This window comes from Rhincodon typus, chromosome 11 (assembly GCF_021869965.1).
Source record: "Rhincodon typus isolate 14 chromosome 11, sRhiTyp1.1, whole genome shotgun sequence".
In the NCBI taxonomy this organism is placed as follows: domain Eukaryota; kingdom Metazoa; phylum Chordata; class Chondrichthyes; order Orectolobiformes; family Rhincodontidae; genus Rhincodon; species Rhincodon typus.
In genome coordinates, this window is record NC_063342.1 from 35,648,293 (window position 1) to 35,666,015 (window position 17,723).

Consider the following 17,723-nt stretch of genomic DNA (forward strand, 5'->3'; position numbering starts at 1 on the left):
TTAAAATTTAAGATTTTATTCATCTTAATGAAGCCATTTTTTCTCCTCAAAATCGCAACACGTGCAGTGACAGCCACTTTAGTCCATTGATGGAATTTTGTTATGCCCTTATTGTATTTAAATGTTAAGTTATTTCAAGGTGTTTACATACATTATCCTAACACCATGTTGATTTCATTCCACGTGTTTATCAGTTTCTGCAATAGAGAATCATCTAGTATCAGTCATAAGTTTGTCTGTATTCAGATTGAACTCTGTCATACAGTCCCTGATTTGCAGTCAGTTTATTTTGAAGTGTTTTAGGTTATATTGACTGCTACTCTATTTATTCTCTTGTGTGCCTTCATCATCCCATTTCAATTTCTTTTTGTCTACGTGGAAACCATGTTTTTCTGTATTTCTTCATAAATTACTGAGCTGTGAAAGAGATTTAAAGATTGGCTCCATGACTGTCCCGAAATAGCTCACTAGTTTGAATGTTTCTCTCTTTTTGTTGTGCGCTCGCTCTGCGGTCAAAACTGGGCTCTCGATACTCTTCATCTTACCTGACCAGCTTCTGAGCTGACATGATATCCTCTGACTTGTACTCAACCAATTTTGAGACTTAGACACATGACAGTTAAGGCTGAATCAAAGGGTTTCCTCTGGGTGCCCCGGTTTCCTCCCACAGTCCAAAGTTGTGAGGGCTAAGGGGATTGGCTGTGCTCAATTGCCCTTAGTGTTGAGTGATGTATAGATTAGGTAGTTTAAAGGGGGATGGGTCTGGGCGGGATGCTGTGAGGTTCGGTGTGGACTGGTTGGGCCGAAGGGCCTGTTTCCATGCTGTAGGGATTCTATGATTCTATCAAAGTATTGTGTTTATTTGCTTTTAACTTTGTGCCTTTATTCCCCTCTTCAAAATGATTTGCTCCTGGAATTGGAGATATAAGCAGAGAATCAAAAATTGTGTATATTGTTTCAAATATTGTTCGTATGTTTATTGGTATATACATTTCTTCATCTGTCAGAGCCATACCTCCCAGAATTTGAATTTCTGCATTAAAATGCATCATTTTTAAGTTCACAGTTGATGCGTGTTGGAACTAAAATAAACGTATTATTGGATTCATAGTATTCAGATTAACATGACCATTGGTTCTCAATTGAATGGTCACTCCCTCTTTCCCTCCTCTGGCCAAAAATCAATTGTTTTTAACCTCTTTTCCCTCCTGCAGCTTTGGCTTTAGCTTCAGAGTCATGTTTTCAAGGATTGGTCTTTAATGATTTAGTACTTGTCTAGTAATTTATATTTGCAAAATTGAATGGGGAAATGCTTATGAGGCAAGTATTCAATATGCCTCATAATTAGGGTAACAGTAAGTATACAACCCACGTACAAATTGTAATTGAGTTGGATGACAGCATGGTGGGGTCCTGAACTGAAGCTGCCTTATCATGAGCAGCAGTTGATTTCAGCAACAGAAATGCCAACTTAGAATAACAGTAAAGGTTGACCTAGAGTTTTAAATAAAATATCAACACCTCCCCGCCACCGCCCCTCCCCCCCCACCCCCCTGCCATGTAAGAGATTATCAATGCAAAATTTGCTCCAAATGCAGCAAATCAGATACTGAGTCCAGTGAGGGCAAAATAAAGTCAGAGTTCCAGGAAGGCATCAGTGAGATTAAATTTAATTGTGACTTTGCAGAGGAAGGCAAGCAGAAGACCATTAAGTTAAACTTTGAAGAGCCAATGGTTAGTTTGGTCTGAACGTAGATAAAGGGTCCCGACCTGAAATGTCAACTTTCCTGCTCCTCTGCTGCCTGGTCTGCTGTGTTCCTCCAGCCTCACACTGTGTCTCTGACTCCAGCATCTGCAGTTGTTGCTATCTCTGAGATAAAGATGTCCTTTTTTATGAAAGAGTAGATTTAATTGTGAAAACAAATGCACAGCGGTCATTTTCACTAATACATGATATTCCAGTATGTCCAGCATTTAACCTAATCCAGTTGCTTTTTTTTGAGGAGGTTTTGGCACTATTTAGCCAGCTGTCTTGTTTCTACTGTTTCTCTTGTGCTGCTCCAGTAGTGCTGAATGATCTATGGTTGTTAAATGCTTGCTTCCCGTAACTGCTGATTCTGTTCTGCAAAGGTCATCCTTTGGACAGCTACATCACCTTTTGCTGCACTAGGTTATATTGACTCTTCAAAACTCTTCCTGCTATTTTTAATCCAACACAAATTGCTGTTTCTCAGACTAGCTATGAAACTGCACAGAGCTGATGGATTTACCCTTTACCTTCTAACATCTCCTTGGAAATTGCTTTGTGTGTGTTCCACGCTGTATTCATGCTGTTTTCAGACTACTTCGCCCTATCCAAGCACTTGAGTTTAATTTCGAACGGTTTCACACAACCTCATTTCTACCTTCTGTTGATGACTGGCATGTCTCTGAGCTGTGTCAAGCTTGTATAACCTGATTAATTTATTGTTGTACTATGGCTGCTACTTTAGACTGTGTCCCTTACGTTTTTTATGTTTAATGCTACTTGGGCCTCTTCCTGTCACCCAGCCATACGACTTAACACTTCTCACTATTGGGTACTATATATCCCCTCCCCGTCTGATCCCTTTCGCATATGCACTACTTTGTCTTTCTACTCAACTGCTCTTATCACAAGAATTAACTCTTGAATAAAGTCATGACCATATCTTAACTTATTGAGGCATTTGTGGCTACCTCCTTGGCAGCATGACCCCACCACCACCACCCCATCAAACTGTCTGGCATGCACACCAGAAGCTGGCGTGATCAATCTTCCCTTTCTCTCACCCAACCCTCCACTGAACCCAGTATCCAAATTAATTCACACTGTTTATTTGCAGTCCAAAATGTTCATTGGCTTGTAATTAATGCACTTGATGTCCTATTTTGTGCTGGATGATTTATATTTGTATTTTTGGTTTGTCTATTACAGAAGCTTTCCCTCCTCTCTGTTCTACTAGTTACAGTTCCTAATTTGCTGCGATGTTAACGTGATTCTCATCAAGTCGAACACTTCTTTCTTCCTATTCTTCTGGCACTTTCTCCTTCAAGCATGTCAAATTTGTCATTTCAAATTAGAAATTTTTTTCCTGTTTTCCTCCCAAAACCACAATCTGCCTTCCTCTTTGAAATATCATTCTTTCCTCCTTCAGTTTCTTTGCTGAGAAGATTTGCAACATTAAGATTTTGATTGCTGTCCTGACTCTTCTTTACTCCCCTCCAAAATTTGTAGCTTTGCTGTCATCCTTAAATTCTTCTTCCATGAAAACGTTCCTACCATTATTCATCCTATTGTCTTTACATGGGCTGCTTTGTTTTACCTTGTGGTATCAGTCTCTGTAGGACTATCTCTAACCCCTACCTTGACGACTTCACACCCTGCGTCTCAGCTACCAGCATTCTTTTGTGTTTGCTTGTGGTTGAGCTTTAAAGTAAGCATGCAACTCAATTTCATCTACAGTTGAGCTTATGAATCAACATATATGTTATCTAATGGATGACGAGTTGTTGGAAGCTCAGCTTGCTGACACCTCTGACAATGTTGCGTACCACGAGCAATTGCTGTTGTGTTTCTGGAATCTGAAATGCAGAACAACTTGTATTTTAAGGTTGCCGCACAGGAGAGGCGAAGATGACCAAAGGCTTTAACTTGGCTGCAAGGTTTATTATCCACACAGTTGGACCACGATACAATGCTAAGTACAGAACAGCCGCTGAGAGCTCCTTATATAGCTGCTACAGGAGTGTACTCCTATTAGCCAGGTAAATAGACTTGAATATTATTTGGTTTCATAGCTACAGAGGGGAGAAGAAGAAAAGTTAGTCTCTCAGCTGTTAATTCTCTTATATATGATATACGAGCATGGGTTGAATTCTGTTTTTCTGGAAATCCACAGAGATAGTCATACAGCATGGAAACAATCCCTTCTGTCCAACTAGTCCACACTGACCATGTTTGCAAATTAAACTCATCCAATTTGCCTGCATTTGGCCCGTGTCCCTCAATCTTTCATATTAACGTACTTATTGATATGTCTTTTAAGCGTTGTAATTGTACCTGCATGCACCACTTCCTCTGGCAGTTCATTCCGCATACAAACCACTTCCTGTAAGAAAAAAGTTGCCCTCTTGTCCTTTTTAAAAATTTTTTCCTCTCACCTTAAAAAATGCCCCCTAGTTTTAAACTTGCCTACTTTAGGGCAAAGATCTTTGCTATTCACCTTATCAATGCCCGTCATGATAACATAAACCTCTATAAGGTCATCCCTCAACCTCCTATGTTCCAGTGGAAAAAAGTCCCAACTCAAACCCTCCAGTCCCAGCAACATCCTGGTAAATCTTTTATAAACCCTCTCCTGGTTGATGATAACCTTCCTATAACAGAGTGACCAGAACTGTGTGCAGTACTCCAGAAGAAGCCTCACCAACATCCTGTACAACCTCAACATGATGTTCCAACTCCATACTCAAAGGTCTGAGCAATGAAGTCAAGCATGTGAACCGCCTTCTTAACCACCCTGTCTACCCGTGATGCAAATTTCAAAGAATGATCGACCTGAACCCCCAAGGTCTCTCTGTTCTACAACAACACCCAAGGCCCTACTATTAGTTGTATAAGTCCTGCCCTTTTATTGCATTTTGGTAAAACCAACCTTGCATTTATCCAAATTAAACTCCATCAGCCACTCCTCAGTCCATTGATCAAGTTGAGCCAAGATCTTTGTAATCTTAGATAACCTCCTTCATTGTCCACTGTATCACCAATTGTGGTGCCATTCACAGACTTACTAACAATACCTCCTATGTTCTCATCTACATCATTTGTATAAATGATAATCAAAAGTGGCCTAATCCCGATCCCTGTGGACCACCGTTGGTCATGGGTCTCCAGTCTGACAAACAACCTTCCATCACCACCCTCTGTCTCCTGCCATAAAGCCCATTTTGTATCCAATTGGCAAGCTTACCCAGAATCTCATGTGATCTAACTTTACTAATTAGTCTACCACACAGAACCTTATGAAAGGCTTTACTAAAGTCCAAGTAAACAACATCTGGTGCTCTGTCATCAATCTTTTTAGTTACTTCCTCAGAAAAATTCAATCAAGTTTGTAAGACATGCTTTCCCTTGCACAAAACTATGCTGACTATCTGTAATCATTCCTTGCCTCTCCAAATGCATACAAATCCTATCTTTCAGAATCCCCTCCAATAACTTAGCCACCACCAGTGTCAGACTCACTGGTCTATATTTTCCAGGCTTCTCCTTGCAGCCTTTCTTAATTAATGGCATAAATTTGGCCACCTTCCAGTTCTCGGGCACCTCACCCATGGTTATAGAGGATACAAATATTTGTTAGGGGCCCTGCAATTTCCTCCCTAACTTCCATAACTCCTGGGATGCAGTTGATCAGGTCTCAGACTTATCCAGCACTTCCTTTTCTGTGAAGTGAACTGTTTTGAAAACATCAATATTTATTTCCCTGAGTTCTCTAGCCTCCGTTTCTTTCTCCCCAAAAGAAACTGGCACGAAATATTCATTTAATATCCCTTCCATCTCTTGAGGTTCTGCATGAAGAAGACCTTGTTAATCTTTAAGGAACCCTGCTCTGTCTCCAGTTGCTGTTTTGCTCTTAATGTATTTGTAGAACCTCTTTACATTATCCTTAACCTTATTGCCAAGTCTGTCATAGCCCCTCTGCCTTCCTGATTTCCCTCTTAATGCCCCTTCACTCTTTATACTATTTCTTAGTTTCACTGGAGACTTCAATATGAAGTAAATACAAAAATGAATGCAGTAAAATGCCCAAAGTAGTGTTTTGGGCTTTAATTATTTTGCTCCTGATTTGACAGGCATTTTCTCTCAATTCCAGAATTCAGTTGCTGCTATTAGTTCCATGTGCTGTCCAAGTGGTGATGTTGGTTGACACACAACTTGATTGTTTTCATTCTATCTCACCCTGACTCAGGAAAGAAAAGCACAATGACAATTTAATGAGTATTGAGCTGCAATACGTGTGCAGAGAATTACTATTAAGCAAAACCATTATTTGGTGTTAAAGTGAACTGGTTAGAAGTGTGTTGTAAATGCGTGCCTGATTTGAAATGTGCTTCAGGTAAAATATTAGAGTGGTCCATTATTCTAAAAGCTAACTCAGTTTACAGTGTAGTATTGTACGCTATCTTAAAACATTGCTGTCCTCTTTTAACAAAAAGTCATAGCTGTAATGATTGTATTATGCACCTTTTAGTTAGTGTTGTGTATTGTAATTTTAGATGTTTGTTCATGTTTGTGTACATTCAAAGTGAAATTGACCATATTCATCCTGCAAATGATGACAGGAAACTTGAGCCATCCTGATTTACTACTTCTGATCTGTTGCAGGGAGCATTCAATGTCATCAGTAGGATTGTGTGTCATTAATACACCAAAAAGAGGCTACCCTTTGGAGGATGCTACCAATATTGCTTTGAGTATGTATTGCTTATTATCTGTGATACCTTTTGCTGCTATTCTACAAAAGTAATTTGAGAGAAAAAATCAAAACTTTTTATCAGTTTTTCAAAGTGATACCTGCTTTCTGCCATGAGAGACGTGCAAGTTTTACTCAAAACTAGTAAAACTCTTGCACGTAGTGGATCATTTTTCGAATGACCAACCTTTATATGGACTATAGTGAATTAAAATAAGGATATCTAAGGATTACTGCTGCTAAGGTATATTTTGTTGATTTGGTAAGCCTTAACCTGCTTTCCTTGATTTAAATACTTGAATTTTTAAAAATTGATTTATGGTTTTCTTAAAGATTAACTAACTTCTGTGCTTAGATGTCCACTTCATGTATCACAGTGTAGGTCATGTTTAAAAAGCCTCCTCTGCTACCAGTATTCTCATCTGTTTTTCATTAAAACTGCAGAACCATGGTATTTATCAGAAAAAAATTAGAAAGAAACTCTTAAAAATTTCTTTGATGACCTTCCATTATCACTTTTTTCTAAAGACATTGGAGGAAGGCTTCAAAGAAGGTACAAGAGAGACTATTAGGATGATTGAGGATGAAGGTCTTCAGGAATGTGGTGAGCTTATTGAAGTTAAATTTGTTTGAAGCGGAGAAATTTAAAGGACGATAGAGATTTTCAAAATGTTAAGTTTTGCAGCAAGTAGGCAGAAACTTTCCTTTTGGTAAGTAGAGTAGTAACTAGATTTTAGGTTTAACATAACTGCAAGACGGGAAAATGTTTGTCACAAAAGATGGAATGCATTACCTGAAATGCAATCAAAGCAGATTCTGTATGCGTTTTCAGAAGTCAATTGGACAGCGATCTTGTAAGAGTGCTAATTCGCAAAGTTAAGGAAGAAAGGCTGGCATATAGGAATTTGATAATTGCATCAAAGAACCAGTACAGATACCATAAGCTGAATGGTCGTCTCCTGTTCTACAATACTTTTGATTTTATAATTGACATTTCATTCATCATTTTTATTTTTAAGAATGTATGCTTATTTACCTAGTAGTGATATTGAAGGTTCAGCAAAACCTGGTCGTTTAGTCATATAGCATGAGGAAGCTAATTGGATAGAATAGAATTATAGTTAAAATTGCAAGATAGCTGAAGATGCTTGTATCAATAATACATTTGTTTCATGTTTTTGTTAGTTATCCTTGTTCATGTCGCATTCAAACTGTTGACTAATCTATAGATTTTTAGCACTACCAATTTTAGTATTAATCTCAAATTATCCAATAATTCAAATTCAACAAAAATGGCAAGCATGAGAATTTGGTGATTGAAGTAGACACTATTTCGTTAGTGTTTAGGACTCGTTATTAAAAACAGCCAAATATCTTAATAGAGATAACAAGATGTAGAGCAGGATGAACACAGCAGGCCGAGCAGGAAAGCTGACATTTCGGGTCTGGACCCTTCTTCAAAAATCTGAAGGAGGGTCCAGACCCGAAACGTCAGCTTTCCTGCTCCTCTGATGCTGCTTGGCCTGCTGTGTTCATCCAGGTCTACACCTTGTTATATCAGATTCTCCAGCATCGGCAGTTCCCACTATCTCTGCTATTATAGGATTCTGCCTTTCTAGCCATTAACACAGGGTCCCAAGCTGGTAATTGTATTAGACTACAAGGTATTTGCATTTATCCCACTTTCTACACTTAACTTCAATTCCTAAATTTAAAGGTTTATATGCTAAAACGAATGAACCTAAACCTGATACATTTCATTGCAATGCTACCAGAAGATCATCAAAGTTTAAAGAGAGGCCAAATTAATTCTTTATTTTTTTCCTCTGAAGGAATGTGGAAATCCAGTAAAAGTTTACAACGTGTATAATTTTTCTCCTATATTTTGATTCTCAGGAACAGTTAGACGATTTTTGGAGAAACATGGAGACACTATTGAGACTGTTGTTTTTGCAGTTACAGATCTAGAAGAGGTAAATTATCCATTATTTTAGTTGAGGTCTTAAACTTTAACTCTGAAGCTCAAATAACTAGAATATCCTTCGTCATTTTTCTGCCTGCATTTTTCTATGAAATAAGTTGTCATTTACTCACGTTGATCTGTGTAGAAAGAGAGGCCTTAAAGAGCAACTGCCATTTCTGTCGACAACAACAAACATTGGTGACAGCAGAGGCAGTGTTAGCCTACTACTTTGACAATACTTCTTCCTGCAGTGATTTGTGATCAGTTATGGTTGTTTTGGACCATTGTTTATAGCAGCCTTGTGCAGGTAATGAAACTTTCATTTAAGCTGATCTTTATGGACTGTCCCTATCACTAGCGGAGGTGATGGTCCCCAACAAAAAGACTTTTGAAAACGTGGGAATTTTAAACAGATGTAAAGTGTGCAATTTTTACAGCATGCGCCGTATTACCATTGTGCTTCTGTCACAACTTTGTTATTATGACCTATTTCAGATTAAATGTAAAAATGCACATCATTGAAGGAGGACACTTAACAGTTACGGTTGGAGTTAAGATTCACCAGCAGAACAGAAAATAACTTGGACACAAAAACTAAAGTTTCCAAACTTTTTTGTTAAAAAGAAAATCTACTATTTAGCGGCTAGGCAATCAATTGAGATGGTTAAAAATTAAAATATTCTACTGAGTCATGGCTGCCCGCATTAAAGTGGCAAGAATTTGGAAATTCCTAACCAGAAGGGTGGTTGCTGCGTCATAATAAATAGGAGGGGTCAGGGCACAGTGGTAATGTCACTGGCCTGGTCATCCAGGACCACAGACATGGATTCGAATCCAACCATGTGACGTGTTGAAATTTTAAATAGAATTAAAACCTAGCAAAATGGTGACCATGGTTCACTATTTTTCTTCAGGGAAGGAAACCTGCCATCCTAAACTGATTTGGCCTACATGTGACTCTAGACTCTCGGAAATGTGGTTGATTTTGAACTAAACCCCTAAGAAAGCCGAACAAGCCGCTCATTTATATAAAAACTGCTGCAGTGCCTAACAAAGGAACAAAACTGGACAGGCTATCTGGCACGTACTTAGATACTGGAAACAACAACTGCATCCACAGCCCTGTTGACCTTGCAGATGATATCTTGGGCATTGCCATCAGCATCCCGGTATGTTTGTATCATAGAGCCACGAGTGGCACAGTGCTATACTGTCCGTGGTGGAGTTGCCTGGGGTGTCGTCAACAATTGACTCTGGACCTCATGAAGTCTCATGGCATCAGCTCAAATGCGGGCAAGGAATTCTCCTGCTGAATGCTACCTTCCACCTTAATGAATCCATATTCTTCCATGGTGAAAACCACTTAATGAGAGCACTGAGGCTGGTAAGGGCACAAAATATATTCTGGATGAGCAAACACAATATCCGTTCCCGTGAATGGCTTGGTATCATCACTGCTGACCAAGCTGGAAGAAGGATGTAGCTACTGGATTGGCTTTGCTGTAGGTGGTGAGGGAACCAACAAGAGGGAAATATCTACTTGACTTCATCCTTACCAATCTTCCTGTCACGATGCATCTGTCATGACAATGATGGCTGGAGTGACCACCAGACAGTCCTTGTCAAGATAAGTCCCATATTCAAATTGAAGATCTTCTCCATCGTGTTGCACTACCACCATGGTAAATAGGACGAACTTGGAACAAATATATTAAATCAAAACTGGATATCCATGAGACAATGGGCCATCAGCAGCAGCAGAAGAATTATATTCAACCAAATCTGTAACCTCAGGCTGACCCATCCCGCACTGAACCATTACCATTCAACTAGAAGATCAACCCTAGTTCAATGAAGCTTGCAGGAGCAGTACCAGGTATACCTAAAAGTGAGGTGTCAACACAGGGAAGATATTCCAAGTCAAACTTGCATGTCCAACAGCAGAGGTAGCATGCAACACACGATTATATAACCAACAGATCCGTTCTAAGCTCTGCATTCCTGCCACGTCCAGCCATGAATGGCAGTGGAAATTAAACAACTAACAGGACGTGAAAACTCCACATATATCAACCCTTAATGCTGGAGGAGCCCAGCACATCTGTGAAAGAGATGAAGCTAAAGTATTTGTATTCATCTTCAGTCACAAGTGCCAAGTGACCGTCTGACTCTGCCTGTCCCTGAGCACCACAGCATCATGGATGCCAGACATAATCAATTCAATTCAACCTAAGAAACAGCTGAAGACTGTAGATCCTGACAATGCTGCTGTAATAGTGTTGAAGACTTGTGCTGTAGAACTAGCTGTGCCCCTCGCAAAGCTGGTCCAGTAGATTTGTAATAATGGCAAAACGCAATAATCTGTAAAATTGTCCATTTGTGTCCTGTGCCTAATAAAACAGGGTAGTGATCTGACAAATTAACCAGAACAATTAGTCTACTTTCAATCATTGATAAAGTAACAGTATTAGCTTTTATTGTCATATATACTCAGAGTACAGTGAAAAGTTTATAAGTCACCATTTACAGTGCTGGTTTACTTATAAAAGTAGTTAGGCACAGCTTCTTTACTTACAATAAAATGCCCAGCATTACAGAAATAAAAGTTCAGTACAGCAGACCACGCTGGCACCTAGCTTCCAGTCCACACTGGGCCCAGGCTCCAGACTGCTCTGGCACCACACTACACCAGGAGGCTGCCAGGTCAGGTGGCTTCCGCTCGCCAGAGACCGGGGTGAGTCAGAGACCACATGAAACGAAGGGAAGAAAAAGAACAACAGACATCAAAGAAGGGGTCATTGACAATGCTACCAACTGTCACCTGCAAAGGAATAATCTGCTCACTGATGCTCACTTCAGTTTCCACCAGGTCCACTCAGCTTCTGACCTCATTACAACCTTGGTTAAAGGCGCTGCACTCCAGCATGATGGTGACTGCCCTTGACATCAAGACAGCATTTGATTTTGTGTGGCATCAAGGAGCCCAAACAAAATTGGAGTAAATGGGAATGGGGAGAAATCTCTTCACTGGTTGGATTCATACCTAGCAGGAAGGAAGATGGCTGTCATTGCTGAAGGTCATTCACCACAGTCCAAGGGCATCTCTGCAGGATGTCCTTGGGTAGATACTTGATAATCATTCTGGTCAAAGGTGTTTTTCCACACCCCCGGAGCAGGTGGGACATGAACCCAGGGAAGACGAGTGTTACTGGATTATTAATCCAGAGGCCTCATTATGTTTGAATCCTAGTAGGGAAGCTGGTGGAATTTAAATTCAACTAATCAATCTGGAATTGAAAACTACTCTCGGTAATAGTGATGTGAAACTATTATCAATTGTAGTAAAAAATCCATCTGGTTTACTAATTTCCTTTTAGGGAAGGAAATCTGCTGTCCTTACCTGGTCTGGCCTACGTGACTCTAGACTCTTAGCAATGTCACTTACTCTTAACTGCCCTCTGAATCGGGTAAGCAAGGCAGTTCAAGGGCAGTCAGGGATGGAAAATTAATGCTGGTCTTACCAGTGAGAAACATCCCATGAAAAATAAAAAATAACAATCATCACGGATTAGGAGAAGTTATCTTGTGGCATTTATTCAAGGCACATTTATTTTTGGTGCAGAGTTGATTGAGATTTATTCATTTGCTCCATCGTCTACCTATCATTTTGTGTAGACTGCATGTTTTCTTTCCTCAGTGCTGACATGCTTTGCTTTCAAGAATGGATTCGCAAACTGAAGTGGGGGCCATTGTTTCCTCTGGACTTGGATAATGTCTACAAGATGTAATATTAGTCAATTTCAATCGGGCGTCTTCAAATCTCAGTGGATGTTATGACAAGTCAGATCCCAGGCTGAAATAAAGCTTGGTAGATCATAGTATTTTCTTGATTTAAAAATCAATCAGTAAATTGTGTACAATCCAGATCGCTCTGCTATAGGAGTGATGTTATTACCCTGGAAAAGGTGCAACAAAGATGTTCAAGGATGTTACTGAGACTGGAAGATTTGAGTTATAAGGAAAGGCTGGAACTTTTCTCACTGGAGTATAGGAGATGGGGGTGGTGGTTTAACTTTAGAGGTTTATAAAATCATGAGAGAAATAGATAAAGTGGATGGCAAGGTCTTTTTCCCAGGGTAGTGGAGAGGGGTAAGATTTAAAAGGGACTTGAGGGGCAACTTTTTCTCACACTATATATGGGATGAGCTGCCACAGGAAGTGATAGAGGAGGGTACAATTACAGCATTAAAAAGAAATTTGGACAATTACATGGATAGGAAAGGCTTGGAGGGATATGGGCTAAATGCAGGCAAATGGGACTAGTTCAGTTTAGGAAGCCTGGTCAGCATGGCTGAGTTGATCCAAACTGCCTGTTTCTGTGCTGTTTGATTGAGAAGCTTAGTATGCAAAAGTAGTAAAAACAAAATAGAATCTATTTACAACAACACAAATTTAAAGATTTAGCAACACCTGGTAAAATACATAACTATTAATCCCAAAGCATTCCTTTTATAGTATTCACACCAAGGAGGTATACCCTTCTATCATATTTTAAGAGCTAAGTTTTATTCACAATTCCCCACTTTGAGAATCTGAGCCTCATCCTGGAGTCTTCACACAACTGAGTTAAGACTTTATCAAGATTCACATAACTTCCTCAGGTCCAAATTCTTCTGGTGTGGAAATTTAAACAAAACTCCTTACACTGAAATTTCTTAACAGTCCTAAAATACTTTTTTGAGCAACTGTTTTATACGTCCAACTTTAGCCAAGGTTTCAGCAATGAACCTAAAATTGAAGGTATAACATGTAACATAAACTGAAACTAAAATGCTTTTTGCCCCAAGCTATAGGTATTTACCCAAAAAAGAAAATCACTCACTGATCTTTTGAATTAAAATTCTAGTGCATAACTGTTTTGTTTGCTTGTAAAAGCCCCTCTGTGTTTTTTAAAAAAAATTTCCATTGGTCTGGCCTAACTTTCTCACTTGGGGTGTTTTTTTTTTTTAAAAAACAGCACGGTTACAGAAATATTTGAGTTAATCGTTGAATCTCTCCTCATATGCTGCTAGTTCAAAAATTTCACACCTTGCATCAGAAAAACAATACATACTTGGACACAAAGGATCAGTATTCTGCCAGACCAGTGTATAAATTTTAAAGAATATTTAAGATACATTGGGATCTGAAGCCATGGGACTACTTTGATAGCATGGGCCTATTTTAGACCATTCTCTGAAATGTTTTCCATAATATTCTAGTCATAGAAGCTCTTACAGCTCAAACAAGATCTGTTGCGGCCAGGTGGCAGTGGAATCTACAGCTAACAATTGGTATGATTTCCCATAGGCTACATATGTGAGGTTGATGCCTCTTTATTTTCCACGATCTTTGGAGGAAGAAAAGAGGTCTCTACCGTTCCTCCCTGCCGATGTAGGGAATGCTGAAGGAGAGCCAGTCATTGCCGAACGTCAGATCCGTATATTGGACAAACCAGGCATTCCTTCTCGTGAGTGTTACTATATGATTGTTTCTTGGAAAGAAACCTTGAAAAATAATTTTCAAGCAGTGATGCCCTTGTTAACACACACCCCCTTAGGTTACATACTTCAGCTGGATGATCAGAAACATAATTGCTCCATTAGGCTGGTTTGAAAGGTATTTTAGTAAGTCTGAATCTTGCTTTGTTTAAAGGTTTTTTCTTCCTAGATTAGGCTGTGCTCAGGGAAGTAATATTTTGTTACTTTATGGTTATTAGATGGAAATGTGACTTTATAAGATGATGAATCTTCAATGTTTAGTATTCCTCTGTTTCCTTGTAGAGTAACTTGAGTCTCACCTTCAAATTTTGCATCAATTGTAGAATTCTAGCTTATTTGTCTACTTTTGTCATTTTTGATTTTAGTCAATAATTCAAGAGAAATTTAATCAGTTAAAACTCGTAGATTGTTAGTGTCTAATCTTGATTGGCAAAGTGTATAGACCTCACTAATGTTTGGAACCCAGACCTTAAACCTGTAGGTAATCATGTCTGGATTGACTGACCCCTTGAAGAGTAAGTGGAGAAACAGAAAATTGGTATCTCTTTGTATAGTTAGAGATTGGGAACTGTTGATAGAACCCAAGTATCCTTCATGAGTCACTGAAAGATGACATGGAACCAGCAAGTGATTCAGAAGGCAAGTGATATATTGTCATTTATTGCTAGAGAATTTGAGAACCGGAGAAATAACGTCTTGCTATATTTGTATAGAACCCTTGTGAGACACTGTAGCTGATGAACTGTGTGCCATTCTAGTCGCCTTAACTAAAGGAGTGTATGTTTGCCGTAGAGGGAATGCAACAATGTTCTCCAGGCTAATTGCTTGGATGGTAGAATTCTCCTCTGAGGGCTGATTAAAATGACTGGGCTTCTATTCTCCATGTTTTAGAAGAATAGGCAGGAACCACATTGAGATGTTCAAAATTTTTACAGGGTTCATCAAAGTAGATCTTGGTAGAATTCTCTGGTCTTGTCAAGGTAAGTGCAGGAAAGATGCAGTGTCTAGATTATGGGTCAGTCTCAAGCTAGGACTGAAGTGAAGAGGAAATTGTTCACACTGAATAGTGAATCTTTTGGAATTCTGCCTGCCGGAGGTCGGTGGAAGCTCAAGTGAGATTCCTGCTCGCTCTTCCTCCCTGTCCCCTCTCAAGGTCCTGATCCTTTATCCTCAACCTTGCCCCTGCAAGATCTGCATGCATAAGTGTCAACAAATGCAGCTGTACATAAGAAGGGGATGTTAATTGGCAGAGGTGTTGCCAAAGAGAAAGCATTGAGGGAAAAGTATAGGCTTCCCAAGTTCCTGGGTAATCTTTGAAAAAGGGCACATTATTTGTGAAGAATGGACCCCTGTGTATGTGTGGTGTACATGTTGATTTCTAGACTGCACAAATGTGCCATGTTACAAGCTCTCCTGATTATTGTTTATTCAGCAACCACTACCCAATTGCAGAAGCACATCTGACTTAGAATGTTTTATTTGGCGTTCTCCATGTGCGTGCTGTTTGATACAGACTACACTCTATTGCAAGTAGCCATTGTTTGATTTAATCAACCAGTCATTGTAACATATAGCCTACGTACCTAGCATGCATACTGGCATTGAAATACAAACAGAACTTTATGCAATTGTGCGTTAAGCAGAATGTCCTTTTGGACTGATTGCATCATCCTGTTAATGGAAAGTAACACTGTCAACCATTTTGTAGCAGGTGCTTAACCTGCTGTTTAATTTCTTTGAGAAACATTGCCTTTTCTGTTTAAAATTCTACTTGGATTTGTGAGCAAATGCTAAAGAGCTCGTCATTTGATGTATTAAAAGTTAATGTTGCTGGTATGATCACCAAGTTTTATAAAAGTGCAAAAAACATAAACCACTTTTGAATGCTATGTCAGTTTTAAGTGTTTTTGACCTAAGGAATGCCACTTCATCGTTGTTTTAGATGAAGATGAATCTGATGAGGAACACCTTGAGCTAGAGTATATTGGAACACATGCATTTGCTAAGATGGAAGGCGATATTGATAAACAGAGGCGGCTGATTCTTCAAGGGCAAATGTCTGAAGCAGCAGTTCAAAAAGCACATCAGCGAAAGTGAGTAGTGACTGAGCATATAACACATGAAAGTGAAAATGCAGTGAATATTCCATATTCTTTTATCTTGGTCTTGGGTTGATATGAATATGCCCTATATACAACATAGTACTGCTGCAAAAGATTGCAAAAAGAAACTTTACCTCCCTCACATTAGATTCTCCACATTAAAATACATTACCAAACATTTTTCTGTGCTGTTTTCAGATTTTTGTGCAGGTAATGTGCCCTGAATAAAACACTTGCGTGCAGTATGTATTATTTCAGTGTCACTTTCATGTTTAAGCTAACTATAAGCTGTTACTTAATTCATTTCATCTGTATGAATTCTTCCTTTTCTGGGAGAGAAAATAAACTTATACACAGCCTTTCTCCTTGATACCACAGTTAACATAGAAAGCATGGGGAATTGAGAGCATTGAACAGCATTTGTCTGCACCGTCACACTAGCTTTATCTTCATAGGTCTTCCACAGTATATTTGCTTTCATAGAATCCTATATTATCCTAGCTAGTTTTGTTATTAACTTGTTGGCAATGTTAACCCCGAGATGTACTAAGTTGCTGAAGTTGTAATTGCACTGCATTCCTTGCAAGTTCCAGGCAACCACATCATGAAATTATGTCTAGTAGCCATATGTTTTCTGTTTATTCCTGTTGTTTGTTAAATATTACTCACAGGATTACACTACTTCCTTTTAGCTATAACCGTTGGTTGTGCAGAGCTAGAGCAGATGACCTGTCGGGTGTTGCTTCATTAAAAGCATTATATCAAACTGGTAAGTAAATGCTTGAAGACTTTGAATGATGAAAGGCTATAGTGAGGACAAGACAGTTATTCTCAACAGATATTCTATAATTTTATTAAGCTGAAAGATCAGTGCAATCACGTGAGATATTCCTCAAAACATTCCTTTTAGTGCCTACAAGTTATTTTTCCAAATATGATCTAGTAAGCTGCAAAATAACAAGTCAGAACCTCTACTCAATTTTCTCTTGCTGTCTCAGTCCTTTATACTTTCTCCATTTCTCCTTCCACCCGTATCCGTGCACTTGCAGTTTTCCTTCTCAGAATGGTGACTTGGCAATTTATCTTTTTTAAAAGTGCAGTCTCTTGCTGCTTCCTACAGTGGCATGTCTGAGATCAGCCACTTAGCCAATCTTAGCATTCTGCAGCAGAGTTGAGTTGTATAAGATTGGTTTGGACGTTGGAGGGGACATTCAACACTATTATGAATCTGGGTTTCAAAATCTCGCAGATCTACTAGTTTGCTACTTCGTGGTGTGGGTGATTGTTCAGTCAATCTTTCGGTACTTTTCTTGTAAAGTAGACTTCATGCTTGTAACAGCCATTAATAGTAGTAATCCAACTACAGGTAAAATATGCTTTGTGTTGAGACTAATTTTGAAGTTTGTGATTCAAACTCTATTTGGTTCCACCGTCCTGGGATTCAAAGCTACTTGCCTAAAGGGCCATCTTTCCTATTCCTGTGCAGGTCTGAACAGCAAGCGTTAAGTTTTTGGTTAAGGCAACCGAGCCCAATTCCAATTCTATCCTAACCTGTTAATCCAAGTGCATTTCTCAGTGGGATTTATTAGACAGCACCCAGTGGCAGGAAAACGAGCGCCGG

The 17,723-nt window shown here is 39.1% G+C and overlaps 1 protein-coding gene across 5 annotated transcripts in view; it reads left to right on the forward strand.

Moving 5' to 3' along the window:
• gdap2 (ganglioside induced differentiation associated protein 2) overlaps positions 1 to 17,723 on the forward strand; it is a 57,564-nt gene that overhangs the window by 17,066 nt on the left and 22,775 nt on the right. For all 5 annotated transcript variants that reach the window (XR_007263204.1, XR_007263205.1, XR_007263206.1 and 2 more), the window contains exons 3-8: positions 3,633 to 3,786; positions 6,410 to 6,498; positions 8,394 to 8,470; positions 13,810 to 13,969; positions 15,943 to 16,093; positions 16,795 to 16,871. Coding sequence is in view for 2 of the 5 variants with exons in the window: in XM_048602869.1 (XP_048458826.1) it covers positions 3,633 to 3,786; positions 6,410 to 6,498; positions 8,394 to 8,470; positions 13,810 to 13,969; positions 15,943 to 16,093; positions 16,795 to 16,871 (708 nt within the window). In the remaining 3 variants the exon portion in view is untranslated. The remainder of the gene's footprint in view (positions 1 to 3,632; positions 3,787 to 6,409; positions 6,499 to 8,393; positions 8,471 to 13,809; positions 13,970 to 15,942; positions 16,094 to 16,794; positions 16,872 to 17,723) is intronic.